The 19,038-nt window shown below is 42.4% G+C and overlaps 1 protein-coding gene across 1 annotated transcript in view; it reads left to right on the top strand.

Moving 5' to 3' along the window:
• The first annotated feature begins 9,521 nt into the window (after positions 1-9,521).
• Positions 9,522-19,038, top strand: part of HSD17B4 (hydroxysteroid 17-beta dehydrogenase 4) — a 68,413-nt gene continuing 58,896 nt past the window's right edge. The window contains exons 1-6 of the mRNA XM_064437787.1: positions 9,522-9,648; positions 12,636-12,689; positions 16,701-16,808; positions 17,344-17,403; positions 18,411-18,432; positions 18,539-18,585. Of these exons, the coding sequence (XP_064293857.1) occupies positions 9,591-9,648; positions 12,636-12,689; positions 16,701-16,808; positions 17,344-17,403; positions 18,411-18,432; positions 18,539-18,585 (349 nt within the window). The 5' untranslated portion in view covers positions 9,522-9,590. The remainder of the gene's footprint in view (positions 9,649-12,635; positions 12,690-16,700; positions 16,809-17,343; positions 17,404-18,410; positions 18,433-18,538; positions 18,586-19,038) is intronic.

Here is a 19,038-nt window from a genome sequence, read left to right as displayed (position 1 = left end):
CTTAAGCATGAACGTGAAATGAAGACTTCCGTTTGCATAATCATTTGCAGAGAAGCCTTCTTGTTACAACTGTTTTTCATTGAGATTTGGGCAGGTCAGCCAACATTCATGGTCAAGTGGCAAACATCTGTGCTCTGGATAAAACAACCGTCAAAGGAGATTGTAGTTGACCAGAAAAGGCCCATAATATTTTTATGATTTGCACATAAATGAAACTTCCTTTGGGAGAGGAAATTCTCCTATCTATCTAAAAAAAAAATACAGCTACCCAAAACCACACCGTGGCTATTACTCAGGAAGACTAAGTAAGGTAGTAGTTATTTCCAATTTGTTAGAAAAAAAAAAAACACCAAAACAAACACAGGGGGAAAAAAAACAACAACAAAAACAAACCAAACTTGCATTTGTTCTTATGGAGAAAGAAGTCCTAAAAAACTAATCCATACCAAATTATTAATCTATTGGTGTTGAAGTTTGCATACTGCAGCTGAAATTATGTTGCAGCTTTGACATTCAAATCTATAGTATGTATTTTAGATTACCATGTGTTTTATTTTCCCTCTGAAAATAAAGGAGTAGTATCTCCTTACGGGCTGTCTTGGAGCTCTCTCTGTTACAGTAGACTTGGTCTACATCACAAATAAAGATTTCTTTAATGTTTAGACAATAAATTGCTGAAGTGACAGCTCTTTTCTTAGTACTCAATTTTATATTTAGCGGTCTGGTTTCAATTTTTAAAGCTGGTATTTACAGATAGGACATTCCTAAATCAATACCCACTTTTTCTTGTGAGTTTGGGGAATACAGGAGCTGAAGTACATCCCCTAACAATCTGAAAATTTCTACTTACTACCACTCCACCAGTTTCTGGAGAAACATGCCTTATGGCATTTCTTTCTATTAAGGAGCAAATTGGAAAGAGGCAGCTCATAGCTTTGGGATGTCCCATAATTACACACTATCAAGCAAAGAAGCAGACTATAACAATTAAGAATAATGGAATTAAGGAGGTACGTTACTTGCCCAACTTTCCCAAGCAACCGAAACCTGTTTGCTATTTGTTGTTCTCCCCTGTGGGAAACTCTTGGTGTGGCAGGTGGAGGACAAAGGTGGAGCTTCCTACAGTTACTGTGATTTAGTTATAAATTACTTTTACCATCACACATAAGACCTTCTACTTTCTACTCTAAAAATCCTAACACTGGACTTTAAAATAATCCTTCACATTGGCTTCATGACAAATTCATTCCTACTTCAGTTTGTATTAAATATTTGGGTTTTAAATGTACTTTTATTAATGCACATAAATATGAGCTGAAACAAAACAGAAGTTAGCCTTGTGCATCATATCTAGAAAGAAACTTCTTAGACACATTATTTTTTTCTTCAGTCAGTAGGTGTTTTGTGTCCTATAAAGAAACTTCTTCATGGATATAATTCTGAAGGTTTTGACAAATGCAGGTTGTTCCAAGAGAAAATTGTTGGCTTTTTCACCCACTTGTTCTCCAGTTCCTGCTGGCAGCTTTTCAGAGTGTCAGCCCCACTGGTCTTTAAACATGGAGATTTAGAGCTCTTCATTAGCAACACCCTTTGTGCGACATTTTGAATTACATTTTTCAGAATTCACATACCATTCATTGTTTTGGTGAAGCCACAGCTAATAGTAGATGAAAAATATTGCCACATTTAATTTGTGTGAGGTTTTTTTAATATGGAGAGTATGATGGTGTAGGTGGAATATATCAGCCCAAGTAGGACCCATATAACACCAACCCTTCTTTTCTAGCACGGGAAGGGCAATGCACCAGTTCTACTCCACTATGGAACGGTGTCGAAAATTTGTGTTTCGTGAGGAGAATTTAGTCTCCTTGCATTGGAGGAATCTATTTCAGTAGCTGGGCTTGGCTTGGGTCCCTTAAGGGGGAAAATCCCCTGATTGTTGATAGACTACTATTAATTAAGAGTTCCTGTGACAAGAAAGGAGAGCCCTTTCCCAATCCAGAAGCTCTTAGCTTATGCTTTCAGTTTGCTGAACTGAGTTCTCTGGACTTGAGATACTGTGGCTTTTTGCTTTGTTTGTTTGGGGTTCAGTTTTATTTTGTAGAGAGTCAAGACTGTGTATCATCTGTGAGGCCTGCTAAGAGACTGCAGAAATAAACCAGACTGAGGCGGTGCTTCAAGCCGGGGGGAGTAAGTGCATTAGTCCTGGGGCATAACAGATCAGCTGTTTCTTTCAAGAAAGCTGGTTCTATATCTCAAGGATCTTGATAATTCAGCAATAGCAAAATGATCTCATCCTTGGAATTAAAGTGAGACTCTTTGCCCACCTGAAAATCTAACTCAGTTAGAGGCTGCTTAACTTGATTTCAATGGTATGGACACTCCCAAAGGTACATTTGCTGTGCCATCATACGAGACACTATTAGGGAACAGTGGAAAGGAAAGCTCAGCACTTTTCAGGGAGAAAGGGCTGTGATCAGACAAAGATCTCATTAAGTTTGCTTTGCCATCTTCACTGTGATATGGTCTACTGCCTACCGTAAGCGTAGGCTTTTGACTTTGGCTAAGTAAGACAGTATGTTTAAGGTTACAGTTCCAGTATCCTATGACACCGCAATCTACTGTTTACCCCAAAACTAGAACTGAGAAACTCATGCTACAAAATATGGAAACAGGGAAGGAGGCCCTTTACAAAACAGTATCGATGAAAACTAGTCTTTGCTACAATTTGGAGCTGGAAGAACCCTGCCTGACTGGGGAATTCTGACCCCCCACCTCATCCCTGATGTGCAAAGCAAGTGCTGCAGAGGAGTACAAGCTACCAAAGAAAAAGGTGTTTGTGTTGTAACTTAGCTGACTGGCTGTTCTCCATCCATCCATCTTGCTTCTCAGTCAGTGGGCTATTCCCTGCTTCATGTATTCTTGACTAAAATTGCTCTTTGCTGCAGGTTAGGGAGGAATTTTCACCACAGAATGTAGTCAGTCTGAACCCATGGTGGTTGGCTTTCATTTGCATTTTTGGGGCAGTTGAGATGGAAGCTGGTGGAGTGGGTATTTCTGAGAGACAACTGGAAGTCTGCTGTTTATCTGGGGGGTATGAATATACATGTGCTGTTGTGCACAGAGAAACTTCTGTAACAACAGTGGGATTAAGAACTCTAGGATGTACTTGGTGGCAGCTTGAGAGAAGAGGCCATTTCAGGAGGCACAGTTTAAAAGTAGCTTATCTTTTGTGCATGTTTTCCGATTACTAAAGAAGCTGCCTGGATTTACTCCAAGAGCAGAACCTCTGGAATTTTTGGCCGTTCTAAAGCTCAATATGGCCATTACTCAGGAAGCAACTGCACTGAATCAGTTTTCTCAGGAGGCATTTCAAGTGTTCCATTTACTCAGTAAAGATTCAGCTCATCTGTAGATTCTATTTACCCGTAACGTGGCAGTAGTGCCACCTGATTTCCACAGAATGTGACATATGGTTTTTGCTAGTCTTTTTGCCTCTTATTTTATTTTAGTCCATATGGTTTTCACTCTCCTTTTTTTTTTTTTTTTTTTTTTTCCCCTTCAAGGAGACCAAGTTAATGGATTTTTCATGAAGAATTGTTTAGGATGAAATAGGGTGGTTGTGTTACGGGAGCAACACCATAAGCTTTTGCTGGCACCTCCCTAACGTCTTTCCACAGGATGTATTTTCAAAGCTGTAGATGTGCACAAGCAACTAGTTTCTGCTTGATGAGTTTGTTCTACTGATGTGTTATTACATATGAGCTCAGCAGTCCACCGAGCCCTGACTGACCCAGGGCTTCGGTCTCCCTTAAACCACGAGTCCCTGACAGAATCAAATGGAAAGCTTACATAGCGCTCTGCTGGTGCCCCCAGCATGCATTTTCCAGTTAATTGAGTGGTATGTGCAACAAATGCCAAAATTAACATTTCTTGCCAAAATAGGGACATAAGACCTCCTGTGATCTGGGTTGTTGACAAGAGCTATAAAATGTTTGCATTTACATTTGCAGTTAGATCATAAGAATATAAGCAGTCTTAGCTACACAGTAGGCAGCTCCTCAACGTCACATCAGGAAAGCTGTTTTTCGAGTTCTGAGGGTGACAATAGATTCAATGGCAAGAAAAACCCCACTCACTAACCGCTATAGGCTCACAGAAAGAAAAGAAACAAAACAACCAAATGAAAAACAGAACTCAAGAGAATGCAAGTTAGAATGGGAATAGTACTATTTGCTGTTCCTGTGGGTGAAAGGTATCAACAGAAACACTATATGCTAGCTATGAGGAATGCCTTAGTGGGGGTTTCTATCACATAAAATTGTATACCTAATCAAAATAAGTAGTTTTCTCTAACCGCTTTTACTGAGACAGTAATTAGTAGGGTGAGCTGGGCCATACACTTGGTTTACAGGAGATGAACATCTGTGACCAGCTCAGGGCTGAGACCTCTCAGTGACCTCCCAGCACTGGCAGCCAGAGGATGGCTGCAGAGATACAGGAAATGGGGATGAAGACCTGGCCACAGGTGAGGCCTATTTGGTCACAGCAGAAAGCCTGTCTTCAAAACCCCGGAGACTTCTATAGCCCTAAGGCTGTTGGGAAGTACCATCTCTTGTAGCCCATCCTTCTGTAATGTTCAGTGAAGGGTGCCACAGGTTTTTAACATGAATTCAACATCTAGTCGCTGCTCATGACAAGAAACACCCTGTTGCCCCCTTCACTCATGTTTGTAGAGAAATCTTTGTTCCCAGTGCATAGGCCTCCACAAATCTCCATGAGCAAAACTATTTAGAAAGCAAATTAAAAGGGTTTGAAAATGAGGTTTATGATCCAAGCAGATCTTCTAGCAATATTAAAAAATAGAGATTAAAAGCAAGTCAGTTAATTCTTTTATTACTCCTGAATAAAATGTTCAAAGGTGCCCACCATCTACAGCAACAGATGGTAGAAAACATTTTCAGTGGGATTAAGACTCCTGCAGTAGCCACAACACATGCAACCCAAAGTTTATAAAAGAGACAAAGCCAAAAAAACCCCAACTATCTAAGGTCTTACTTGAAAGAATGACTGTAGAACATGTACCAGATTTGTTTTAGTACACCGCATGAAAATTGACTGTTTATAAAAGAACTTACCTGCTCTAGACATTGAAGCATAACAGAAAAAACCCACAATCATACTCAGTATTACAGAGTACTGCTTGGGGTTTGGGGCAATTTTTTCCTAGTGTAAAAAGCCTGCTATGTCAATAAAAGAGTTAATGATAAATGCATGTTAGCTCACACTGTTCACAAAGAGACAAAACAAAGTAGATTTGGTCTTCCTTTTTGACTCACTTATTTCATTACCAGTTTCAACCACTTTAAACCCTGCCTCACTGAGTTTGGAATCTGGATATGCTGCTATTAATCTCCCACTATGGCTCACTCATTAAAAACTCAGTTTGACACCTGTTCTTGATTTGTGGCTTGACACCTACGGCATCCAAGTTTCCACCTAATGTCACCCCACTTTGATTAACAGTGGTAGCGTTTTGCCCTCATACTTTTGTTTCAGACAGATGCAAACATTTTCTGATAGCTGTGTGACTTTTGGAACAAACCACTTCTGACTCTTAAGGGTACCCGTCAAACCCTTTTCCATTCTGAGTTATACTTTGTACTGTGGATCTTTTTAATACACACAGGTTTCACTTTAAAAACATAAATATAAAAGTGACATACTTTCTCTCCAGTGCACTTTCTGTTGTGTTCTCCAGAAAATAATTCTTTTGAGGAAACTCAAATTTTATTGATTGTTTTGAAGTGTGAGCTCTTTGCTGATTGTAATCCCAGTCTATGCACCAAAATGAGGAAGCTATAAAAGATCCTGACTTGTTAACAAGGCCTGATTGTTAGCTACCTAAAGAACAAATGCCTCTGAAGAAATACCTCAGGATCTGATCTTACTTGGGGCATGTAGCCACTAGCTTCCAGGCAAATTAAAGAGTAGAGTCCTTTCCTTGGATCATCTAATGCATGGAATCCCCTACCCTAACAATTACATCCTAAACTTATGGGACAGTACAGAAACAAGACAGACAGAAACAAGCCCGCAGCCCCCCTAAGAAACATGTGGGAGCAAATAAGGCTACATAACACTCTGCAGATAGCATACTGGCTACATGCTGCATCAGGGCAAGGCTCTCTTCCGTGCCCTGTACCTGTAAAGGTACCCCATGAGTCACGGTCACGTTGCAGGGCCAGCCAGGCAGCATTCGAAGCAGCTCTTGTCCTGAAGACTTCCCTCTCTTCTCCAGGAGCTCAATCCCACCCTCTAGCAACAATAAACAAAATATGGAGTGTTGAGGCAGAACTAAAGCTCACAGGCGGTTAGGAGCTCAACCTGTCACTTCCTCAGGAAGAGCAATCACAAACTGACTCACATCTCTGCCCTCCCGGGAAGCAGCTTCCTGCTGCTGCAGAGCATAGTGCAGACAAATACCTATCAAGGATGTCCTCTCTGCAACACGCTGACAGCTGCACCGGGCCTCTCACTGTGGGAAACTTGCTCCTGTGTTGAGCTGCACTCAAATGAAGTAATTTGGAAGTGTAATTAGTTGTGTGGTAATTTTGTGCTGATTAATACAGTGCCAGACAAACACACATCCAGTGCAAGGAGTTGTTTCTGTGCACATTCAACAATATTTCCCATACTTAAAACTAGTGATTTTTTTGTAGATTATTTATCTGTCCTGTGTTCCTTTACCTGCCTCCAGAACGATTTATTTGTAGTTCCCAGTGCATGCACATCACGTGCCTATACAGCCAGAAGAAGACCAACACACCAGTGAATCTATTGGCCAGGTAAACCAGTGTGTGTTAAAAGCAGCATCGCTTTGACTTGATCTTCGCATAGGCTTTTTTTAGGTTTGTCGAAGAATAATTTCATTATTTGTGGCGTGGTACCTGTAAATGTAGATATTTAAATCAGTTTTACTGTAGCACAATGATCCCTCTAGTGTCCAAACTGTAAATTTCAAGCATAGTATTTAATGCAACTCCTCTGTTCAGACTGAACTGCATGTAATAAAATCACAGGCAATACATCTCTATTCCTAATAGTTCTAAAGAAGTGAATATTAAAGGCTACTTGAGGTCATATATGCTAATTTATTCTAGTTTGGAAGTCTCCAAACAGCTATCACTTGGGTAACTATCACCGCTCCTTAGGGTAGACAGTAAAGCACTACAGCCAATGAGATAATCTGCAGCAAAACCAATTTTTCTTTCTACTAGTTCCAGAAATAATCCAAACTTTACAAACTATAAAAGAAAGGTTAATCATGAATCAAAGTTCATCTGTGCAGAGTGAGTATGTAGATGATTTCCCCAAGAAAATAGGCTAGTCTGCTGCTCTGAATTCGGGGCACTCCTTACACCATCCTCTGCTGCCTGAGCACCTGTGGCAGGTACACCCCGACCCCCCCCCCCCCCCCCCCCCCCCCGAACACTGGGGCTTTTGGCACTGGAATCGCTGGCTTTTGGTGCCTCATTTTTGCACCTTTTGTGCTTTGTCATGCCCCCAGGCAGGTACACCCCCTGGTAGGGGAGGGAGAGGGTGGACCCCTCAGCCAGCAGAGAGGGTTCACAGCCAGCAAGGCACCTTGCTTCAGAGAAGCTTCTGGGTCATGACCACAGCTCAGATCTGACCCAGGGTATAAATGGGGTGATGCCAGAGACCCCCCTGGAGTGGTGTTCTTGGAGCAGTGGACCTGTGTTTGAAGCCTCTCCCTTTGGGTTGGGACGGCACCTGAGGAAAGTTCCTGGACTGAGTGCCCTCACCTACTTTTGGATGAGTGATTTCTTCTGGATATATCCTTGAGTGAGCTCTCGCCCCTGCCCCAGGCAAGCAGTTCTACCTTCTGGGTACCCAGGAGAGGGAGAGAGTTCGCCTTTGTGAGTGAGTGAGTGAGTGGGTGTGTCTGTGGGTGAGCACTTTGGACCATCGTTCTTCTGTGTAGATGTGTAGTAATAATACCCTGACTGACAAGCTGAACCTTTTATGTGTTAAATGTTATCGGTGGGTTGATAGATTTCAGCTTATTCCTGTTTCTCATTGGGTATTTTTTTGTGTTTTTGGCTCTTTTGTAAAATAAAGTTATTTAAGTTTATCCTTCGGTGGGTAAGTTTTATTGTATCTCCATGACATTTATAATTGGCGCAGCGAGCAGGGCTGTCAATGGAGGGATTGTTATGGAGGCATGTTTGTGACCCTTCTCTCTTAGGAATGGAATGGGTGAGGGAGAAGTGGTGTGAACCCGAGGTTGTTGTGGAAAGGGTAGCGAAATGCTGTGGAAACAAGTGAGATGGCAGAGGCGAAGGGACCATGTGTGCCATACTGGGTGCCTGCTTGATGCAAATGTAGGACCAGTACAAGTATTTTAGGCAGGTGGAAAAGGATAATTCTGAGAGTCAATTAGAGGTCCAATGCTTAAAGGCAGAATTACAATGCGAGAGACAGCTGACGTGTTTACTAGAACAGAAGATCGAGATTATGTTTACCCAAGCAAAAAAAAAACCCTGGTGTTGTCCAAATTCAGAGGTTGATAGCAGGAACAGATCCCGAGGATTGAGATGGGTATATCTGGGGACATCCTGATTGAGCTAGTGTTGATGAAATGGAGAACGAATCCTAACTAGATCTACTCCTGAGACCCAGAGCAGCAGCCCTATGAAACTCCAATACAATTACATTGTAAATGATGCTGCCTGGAGCACCTCCCGCCCCCCCTTCTTCACCACCCATGGTGTCTGCAGGGCTGGTTCTCACAGTTTTCTCACTCTTCTCTCCCACAACCGCCATGCAGTGTTTTTTACGCTTTCTTAAATACGTTCTCACAGAGGCTCCACCACCTCGACCGCGGGGCTGAGCCCTGCCCTGCGGCGGGTCCGCTGGCCCTGCCGGAACCGGCTGCGCCTGGCACGGGGCGCCCCAGCCCCTCCTCACAGAGGGCCCCGCAGCCCCCGGCAGCGCCTGGGCACCGGCGCCCACAACAGCCTCCCACAGCCGGAGGAGCGAAATCTGCTGGAGGCAGGGGGCGGGGGAAAGGGCAGTATATTTCACATTAATTGTGCAACCGAAAGAACTCCCACAAGCAAGGGAGCAAGGGCTGGAACCAGTGATTTGGATTGGGAAATAGTAAACAAAGCAAAAAATAACGCAACATAAAGCATAAGATTAATATAAAAGAAGTAAATAAAGATTAACTTTAAACGGTGGCATCATCTCGATCAGCCCGATCTTAAAATCCATCCTACCCAGCTGCGGCCTCCTAAGACACCTGTGAAGATGCGCCCGTTACAAGCAGCTCGCCCCCGGGCAGCCCTCTGCCCCGCTCGCGGCGTGCCCCGCCTGCCGCGGCCCGGGAGCACGGCCGGCCGGCAGGGCCGCGGCCCGCGGGGAGCCGCCCCCGACCTCCCTCGGCCGGGCGTGCGGCCCACGCTACACTTCCCAGGGGGCGGCGGCGCATGCGCAGTGCCCTCCCCCGCCCCGCCCCGCCGCCCAGCGACCTGGCAGAGCGGTCCGGCGCGGAGCGGCGCAGCGACATGGCGGCGGGGCTCAGGTTTGACGGGCGGGTGGTGCTGGTGACCGGCGCCGGAGGAGGTGAGCAGCGCTGTCCCCTTTCCGGCCAGGCTGCGGCGTGGCGGGGGTTTCGTCCGTGGTGCGTGGCGGGGCTTGCCGCCGCCGCGGGACGCCGGGCGAGGCGGGTGCCCCGCCGCCCTGACAGGTGCGCCCATGCCCGCCGGGGGCGTCTGCAGGGCTTCGCTCGGTACAAACGGCGTTTCTCTCCGCAGAAGAGAGAGGCGTGCGGGGAGGGCGCCCGCCGCGGGGGAGGCCGGGCCGTGACGGCTCTGTCAGGTGCCGGCCCTCCCCGCCGGGGCTGCCGCGCCGGTGCCAGGGCTGTGCGGGGGTGACCGCCCTGTCCCGTGCGGGGCTGTGGGGCTGCTGCGGTGTGGTCCGAGCCCCGGGACTGCTGGAAATCAGCACAAAACTGGCGAGCTTTCGGGTCTTTGAACGCACGGGAGGACGCGGTGCTTCGCGGCGGTCAGTCACGGGTGTCCCTCCCGCTCCGCCTACTGTGTTGGTGTCCTGATCCCTGCCAGCTCTGCCTTGGGCCCAGCGGCTGGCGCCTGTGACCCGCGCGCTGTGGCACGGCGCGGGCCCGGAAGGGCCTTGGCAGGGCCCGGCGCTGCCGCCGAAAGCAGCCTGAGCCCTGCGCTGCTGCCCTGACCCCCTCCCGGGCGGCGGCCCCGCGGGGAGGGCGGCGCGGGAGTTGCTTCGGCAGCGGGGCTGGCCTGTGCTGTTGGTGGCCTCTCCAGGGGTGGTTCTGCAGTGGAATGCTTGGTTTTGCCAGGACGCGTTTTTGTGTTTTTTTGCTGTGGTGTGGTGTGGTTTTGGGTTGGGTTGTTTGGTTTTTTTTTTTTTCCCTTCTGTTTTTTTTTGTTTCTTATTCCTCTGAATGCGTGCTTTGACTTTTGCTTACTCTGGTATTTCCAGCGAAGAGATGAACTGTAAGTGTGGATGAGAGAGAGGCAAAGTCTGTAGTTGTGATGAGCTGCTGCAGGAGCCTCTTCTGCCATCCGCTAAGAAGGGTCTGCCTTCACACAGTGTAGTTTTGCTCTTTCTTTGTGGAGCTGCACATAGCGAGAGGAGTCATTTTGGGGGCCTAGATTATGTGATGTCTTGTGGAGAAGGACCAGGAATATGAGATTTTGTGAAAAGCACTGAACAGTCCACTCATGTCACCTGAAGGTGACAAACTTCAGAATAATCGAAGCCAGATCTTTGTATGATGCTTTCCAGCTTTTATCAGACCTGTATTCATGGGCTTCTCCCTGTACAAGTCTTACTAAAGAACAGGTGAAGACCTTAGGTAACTGCAAAACAAAGACACTTTGGCAATAACGAAGCTGCTAAAAAGCACTGCATGGAGCATAAATTGCTTGTCATAAGTGTGGTACAGTGACCCTTGTAGTATTAGGCTGCTTGAAAATGGTTTGTTAACAGAGAAAACTGTCCTTGGATGTTTCAGTTCACGATAGTTTTTTCATAAGTGATTGATTGTATTTCAGCCAAGATAAAGGGAAGTCCTGTTAACTTCAGGCAAAACTTCTTCTTTTGCTTTTATTTAGTTTACAGCGCTGTAGTTAGACTGTACTGCTAATAGCATTGTTTGTCAACTACGATTTTTGAATTGGATCCCAGAGAGCAGATCAGAGCTGGGTATTTATCTATTTTATCCTTTTAAAGGTTCACTAATTCTTTTCAAAGTGAGACCTGGTTTCACATATACAGGCAACTAAAAATGCAGTAGGTTCTTTTTATTTTGGGCAAATCCCTTGTGAAGTATTGTTTCTGCCTGTCATGCAGTATTGTCATTGTTTATGCAATTAAAGCTTTTTTTTTTTTCTAAGATTAGTTTTGATTTTTAAGCATTCAGTCCTTGCTTGCCAATTAGGAATACCACACCATATAACATGGTCAGCATTTTGTGTGCTTCTCAGTTGTGTGGCTTTTCGAAACCAAAAAAAAGTTTTCTTGGACTTGGGTTACATCAGGCAGTGGATATATATGCATCTTGCATGTGATACTCTCAATTGAAGAGGCTCATAGGAGCCTTAGGGGAGATTCCAATTTGTTGGTGTGAGATTACTGTGTTTCAAAACAGTCTAAACAGTTCTGACTGCCCGCCCCCACCCCTCCCATTTTTTCCTTTAAGAGCTGGCTTTCACTATTCTGGTGAGGGGCAGAGAGGTACTGTTGCACTCTGAGAAACTTTTTTCTGACTGATCACCTTTTGATCATTCAAATCTCTAGTCTCTTTTGGAATGAAAAAAAGGATCATTATCATTGATTTAAATAACTTTTGACTGGTACAGTGGATAAGACCTCTGTAAATAATTTGTCATAACAAATAACTAATTTATAACATACCTAGTATCTAAGCCAGAGTAAAGGTGCAAGAATCTAGCCTTTGTATGTGAGGCGAAAATCAGTGTCTTCTGTTATGATAGGGAACCTATGGATGCATCTGGTTAACTGTGGTATTAAGGTGATTCCTTTGTATCCAAATAATTGGAGGAGTTTTGTCGGTACATCCTCAGTCACAGTTAAATTTTGTCCAGTTTCTTCCTCACATCTTAAAGACTAATTTTAACCAGGGAAGTATCTTATTCACTTAGAATGTAATTAATTAACTTGAAAGATCCCCTCCTTCAAGATCACATCAAGACTTTAAACTTTCTGCCTTACAAATATGTTTTTCTATCGCAAGCTCAGAGGTAGACAGCTTTCACTGATGGTTCTGTTGAGCGCAATAACGAAGAGTAAGGATGGGGGTTTTTGGTTTTTTTTTTTGGTCGGAGGCTGGTTGACAATTTATCTGTTTGTTTACTTGTATGTTTTAAACTTACATGAAACTTTTAACTCCTGTGGGGACCAGTGTTTTACTTTGAACCTTCAAGATGGTTGTGTTGATTGGTGCATTTTACTTCATGCAATTCATTTTTGTGTAGCTTTTACTCTTATATGATCCAGGAGACAAATTGACTCTTTTTTTTTTTTTTGTAACTTTTGTTTTTTTAAACTAGGTTTGGGCAGAGCGTATGCTCTGGCTTTTGCCGAAAGAGGAGCTTCAGTAGTTGGTAAGTTTTATGTTAACTAACTTGATCTAGAGAATAACCTTTGCCTTTTCACATGGCTTGCATTCAACTGTCCATACCCTTTTTGACTGTAACCTTTGTTATTTAATGGTTTTCTGTCTTATCTTTTGCTATTTAAATTTTGCTTCCAAGCTTTATTTTCTTATGGAACAAGTTGCCCAAGTTTGTCCAAGGGCTTATCTTTGCTGGAAAGCCAATTTGGATCAGATCATTTCTCGGACCTGCCTTTCATCCATGCATACCAATCTTTACTATGAGTTGTGGCCAGAGAGGGCGTTGTCTTAGGTGAATACTGTTCTGAAACTTTTAATTATGACTGTGTGGAAATGTGAATATATGTCTTCTAGTATCTTCTCCCAGGAAAGACGTTATTGGAAGGTAAGGCAGTGTCAGTAGCCCCCAGAAAACACAGAATGTGCTGGAAGTGCACTGCATTGTTTCTTTCTGCAGTGCACTGCACAGATGAGCCATCTGGTCTCAATGACAGTGCCAAATAGCTCTCTGTAAAGGATTTCTGATAGTTTCATTGTCATTTGCTTGAACCTCCTTCAGGGAATATTTAATAGGGCAAAATGCTGTATCACAAGCTAATTCTGAAGGTTAAGTTATCTTTTCTGGCAGTTGGTGTTGCCGTTTGACTGCCTGTGAATTAATTTGTACATGTATGGTTGTTGGTTTCAAGGTTAAATGTTTAAACAGTTTATGGACAAGAACTTGCTCACTGATTTTTAGTAGCTTTCTAATAAAAATTCCAATCTCATTTTACAAAACTTCATAAAAATAGCTTGTTGTTATTTGTTATTAAATGTGAGAAGTCTGTGTGTGATAATTTTTTAAAAAACCTAGGGTTTTTTTTCGGCCAGTTGCCACCTTTGATACTTACCTTATTTACTAGGAACCTGCATACTTCATTTCAAGTTCCTGTTTAACAAAAATCAGATCTTTAAAGCAGCCCAAATGTTTAATTATATTGATTCTGTGTAGCTAGCGGTGCTCTGACTTCCCAGGACAATCTGAAACAAAATGTGTTATATTGCCTGACCAGAGCTAATACTCCTTTACTGACAGCCTTATTGCACAATAGTTAAGTCAGTAAGTTAAGAATCGACTGTGTGTAAGGGAAGCTTCTCTTTCGCTTTGGAAACTGCACCTCACTTCACCTCTTATAGTAGTGCTTTGCAATTACCTCTGCATGCTTGTATTTATTTTTCTTACTCTTGCTTTCTTATGATTCTGACTTCAAAAAGTTGAGAGTTAACTGGTGTAAAGATTTTATTTTTTTTTTTTAACTAAAGCAGATATGAGGCTTATATCTTGTCTCTTCAAAACAAGTTCATTTTTTCAGTTATGGAAACGAAGCTGTCTTGTGATCAGATACTCTAGTTGGAGGAATACTGGTGGGTCCTGACATGGGTGCTTTTTCTGTCCGGTCCCATGCCTCCCGTCTGTGTACCCTCCTCTGGATGGGTTGCTCTCAGCGTAGGTAGAATGACCAGCGTGACCCGAGTGGAAGTCTCCCTTTTCTTACGACCCAAACGCTACCACCTTTTTCGTCATGCTTTGTCTCTTTCATGCTCCTCAATAGAAAAAGTTGAAAGAAGGAGGAGGGGCATGCTTTGTTTTTGTTTTGCAGCCTGTATTTTGCCCATACTATATTGTTTCCATTTCGGTCTACCCGAGGGCTCTTCTGTGTCACTGTTTTGGTTTAGATTAGAGTCACGCTTTTGAAGCATCTCTCCTGATTTGTATCTATATGTATTTTTGTTTGCTTTGTGAAATGATACTGAAGTGCATGAGTGGAGTTCCTTTGAAAACCAAACTGGAAGATGCAATTTAGCAGTGCACCTAAATTGTTCCAAATGTCTGTTTGGTTTTTGGCACCAGACTACAGCAAGAAATAAGCTGGTTTATTTTTTAAAAAGCATGTACTGTAGATGTCAGGTCCTCAGCACCAACTGTTTCACACTTCAGATTTGCTTCTGCTGCTCTGCCCTGCTTGCTAATAATGTACTCATAGACTTAGAGGAATTCTTCTCTATGGTTCAGACTATAGCTGCTCTGTCACAACTGCTACAGTCTCTGGCTCTTTTCTACTGGATGTTTTCAACTGGAAATTATGTGACGTAAATCTTAAGCTTAAAATAATGTTATTTATCTATTGGTTTGGGTTGTTTTTTTTTAATGACTGTCAGACTCGTGGAGTTATTTTATAATTTTGAAAGTGTAGAATAGCTCTGTTCTTTCTTGTGTACTCATTTGTGCTTCAACTCTGTTAGTGCCTGCACTCAGCGTAAGGTGCTTTGCTGTCTCTGGAATTTTCCCAAATATTTAGTTAAGCTTTTGTCAGCTAATTATTATTGAAGTGAAGGATAAACATATATAAGCGTGTCTTTGGTAGAGAGTTGTAATGTCTTAACAAGACTAACTGAACGTTTTTGTATAAATGTTTACCACTAAATTGCCCACTCTTCTTTCCCAGAACAGATTAGGAATCCTAGTGCTGTTCCTGACTCGCTTTTCTTTAATGCTTTGTTAAAGACCTTTGATGTTGCAGACTGAGCAGTCTGCTGGTGTTGCCTATTCTAATGCTTCACTAAACTTGGAAACTTTCCCTCGTGCCTCACTTGAATTGTGCTAGCTGCATATTGAACTATTAGATATTGATCTATTTAGCTTGGAGATTTTTTCTGCTTTCATTTTTGCATCAGTCCGTTAATGTACTTGAGCATGTCATCATGTTCTGTCTTAACTCTTCCTGCTTCAAGCCAGGCGGTTCTTGGTTTTGGTTTGCTTTATTGCTGGTTTCTTTCCCCCCCCGCCCTCGTTATTTACATGGCTCCCTTCTTCTGGGCTTTGGCATTTTCATTTACGCATATGGATTTTCTGCAGTGCTCTTACACTGCACTCGAAGTGTTACACACAGTTGAATATAGGATTTCAGATGAGACCTTGGTCCGAGTAATAGAGAACGATTTTGTCATGTGTCCTGCAAGCTGTATTCCTCTTTACATGAAGAGTTTAAAAAAAAAAAAGAAAAAAAAAAAAAGACCAGCAAGAATATCATGCATATTTTGTGGATTTCACTATGGCTGGTTTACTGAGGACTTAAAAAAGTTAGAAGGCTATGGAATTCACTGTAGCAGAAGACTGTTTAGCAAAACACCAGTGTTGCTTGTAAAGCCACAGTTAATTCTGGCTTTCTTACAGTTTCATTTTGCACCCATTTAAACATACTTTTTACCAGTTTTTGGAATTCTTTGTCCAAATATAATGTGTGTATGGATTTTTTTGGGGGGTGGTTTTGTTCCCCATATAAATTCCATGAAACTGTGGGACATGCAAATACAGCAATGCAGCAAGCTGTGGTGATGATGCAGTGCAGCTACCATTAATGATGCGTGCCCCAGTACAGAGAGCAATCTGGAAACACAGCAGTTCTCTGTGTCAGGTGGCCCTCTTATCCCGCACGAGCAGGATCTGAAGCTCCAGAGCAGGCTCTTCTCCCTTTGTTCAGACTTCTTGATCTGTTCTGTAGTGAAGTTTACTAGTAATGTTTTTAGCTACTCTATTAAACAGGAACAAAGTTTTCTCAGTCTTGTTTACAGTTCATACAGTAGCTATAGCAGTTTGACAAGAGACCAGCATTAATCACCTGTGATTGGTATGTAATTTTGATCTTAATCTCTGAACTACAATAACACAATTAGAGGTAGCCTGGGCAGGACAGGCAAGTTGAATGCATGATGGAGAGAGGAAAAAAGATATTGTTCTCCATGTTATTTAAAAAAAAAGATACTGTATGTTATACTACTTATTTTAAAAAATAATAATGTGACTTACTGTTCTTCTCTAATCTTCTGAGATTCTCAATGGGATCCAGATGCAGCAGGTTTTGTTAATACTCCTTATAATTTCCAGCGTGATAATAACATAAGGAGAGACCATGAAGTCTGAGTCTTAACAATTTAATATTAATTTCTTTGTGATGCACAGTGAATGATCTTGGAGGTGATTTCAAGGGATATGGCAAGAGCTCCTCAGCTGCTGACAAAGTTGTCAATGAAATCAGAGCAAAAGGAGGCAAAGCAGTACCCAATTATGGTATGTTATTTTTCCACACTACTGTAATGCTTTATCTATAGGAATAGTGGACCTGTTGCATGAGCGGTTGATGCTGCTTAATAAAGGACTACTGCCAAGTTGTCAATACCATACATATAAGTTAAATAGGTGTAATGTAATGTGGAGTAGGGAGACAGAGATGGTAAAAGCAAGTGCATAAATTGATTTTTTAAATTAATACTTGTCTAGTAATGCCCTATTCTTTCATATGCTTTCTTAACATTTAAATACTAAGAAACTGTCCATCTGCAGTTGTCAGAGGCAAAATGGGAATGGGTGATTCTTACTTGTTTTGCTTGTTGTTTTCCTAAATGGCACAATGTTTGCCATTGCAGGACTTACTGTAAGGGATTTGCTTTAGGCTACATGGAGATATTTGCTGAATTTGAGTTTATTTTATTTTGGGTTGTACACAATTTATTTTTCTTAGCTCCATGGAATTAGTTGTTAATATCCTGGAATTGCAGTATACCCAGGTCATTTTACTTGGAAATTCATACTTTTTTTCTTATAGATTCGGTGGAAGATGGTGAAAAGCTTGTGAAGACAGCACTTGAGGCTTTTGGGAGGATAGGTACAGTTGCTTAATTCTTGTTGTAATGTGTTTGCAAGCCTAGAGCCATTATAAGGAGTGCAATTGACAGCAAGTGTGTGAAATACAGTGTGACAACAGTATAACTCACCAACCCTTGATACACTTAGTGAAACCTAAATCGGGGACTTTCCAATTTAATTCTGAATGGGCAACTTTAATGTCTTTTTGGTACTTTTTAGCAGAAGTTTAAAGCTCAATATATGATTGACATTTTCCTGCCTTCAGAAGTTTGGTAATTCAGTAACGGTTAAAAATGTCTGTCTCAAAGCACAGATCATCAAGTATTATAACTAGCTCTATAAAATTAGGATAAATAATGTTGCTGAAGAGTCAGAGATGCTCTATTATGTTTTGGAAGCTCTTTTTGCCTATATGATTAAAATGTTGTAATACAAAAAAAAAGTTTGAGGAATTTTATTTAACAATACTGTTCTTCTTTCCTATACGATTGCCAGTGTTTAATTGTGAAGTTCGTGTGATTTTAACTGAGGAATAAATGGGTAAAAGTATATGTAATTAAAGCCAAGAGGAACCAAATTAAATATTTGACAAAAGTGTGTTGTGATCCAGGTTGCTTAAGTGGCTCTGTGACTCTGTGGTTCTCCCAGTTATCTTTTGGGTTTACTGCAACAAAGATGATGGCACAAACTGCATAATTGGGAGCACTCTGGAATTCAAAGCAAGCTGTAAAACTGTGCAGGATGCCTGCGTCCTGCAGGTGCTGTGTTCTGAGATAGCCAACGCTTCTCAGCTATACCTCCCTGTCTGGCTTTGTTCTGTTGCCAGGCCGAGACTTGCCTGTACTGAAGCTTTTTGTCTTTATTGTACAATGGTGGGAGTTCCACTGTCTGGGATAAGGAGCTATAGAGTAGTAATATGATGTATATGTGCAGCATTCTTGTCTGTAAGTATTTTTAGAAGTGGGAGAAAAATAGAAACAAGCTTGTGTTTTATCAGTGCATTTATTTTTTTTTTTTTTATTGCAGATGTCATTGTAAACAATGCTGGGTGAGTAAACCTGAAGGGTTTTTGCTGTTTGATTGTGGGCTGTCACTTTTGTGTAAAGACCTCTTGTTTGTTTATTGTGTTATGTTCTCCTAATGATATGTTTTAGGATCCTAAGAGACCGTTCATTTGTTCGGATAAGTGATGAAGATTGGGGTGAGTTGATAAACTTTAAAATGTACTTTCTGTGTGAAAGATGAAAGCTACATTCCTCCCATTGGTACAAGGAAGAAGGGAAGGTGGGGAAGGCTGTCTATGCCAGATCAGAGAATTTTCTTTTGCCCTGAAAGCTTTGTGGTAAGCTGCTTGTGTTCAGCTTGCAAACCAGATCTGTGCTGCACTGCATGGTAAGTTTACGTAGTTGCAAAGGGGAAGAAAAGTTTTAGCTGCCACTCCTAGTTGCCGAGTGGAATACAAAAAAGAGCCATGTGAAACACACACAATGGTTTTTGTGAGCCGAACACATTCCTAGCGCCAGCACTGAATGGCTGAATACTAAACAGCCTTAAAAGATGCAGAACTAACAAGAGGAAAGAAAGCTGGTGTGCCAGGGATCAGAAGAACACAGGGCAACCTTCAGTGAGATGGTAGGTGGTGGTAAGCCAGTTG

Source organism: Phalacrocorax carbo, chromosome Z, assembly GCF_963921805.1.
Source record: "Phalacrocorax carbo chromosome Z, bPhaCar2.1, whole genome shotgun sequence".
NCBI classification, from domain to species: Eukaryota; Metazoa; Chordata; class Aves; order Suliformes; family Phalacrocoracidae; genus Phalacrocorax; species Phalacrocorax carbo.
This window is presented reverse-complemented; position numbering and strand designations above follow the sequence as displayed.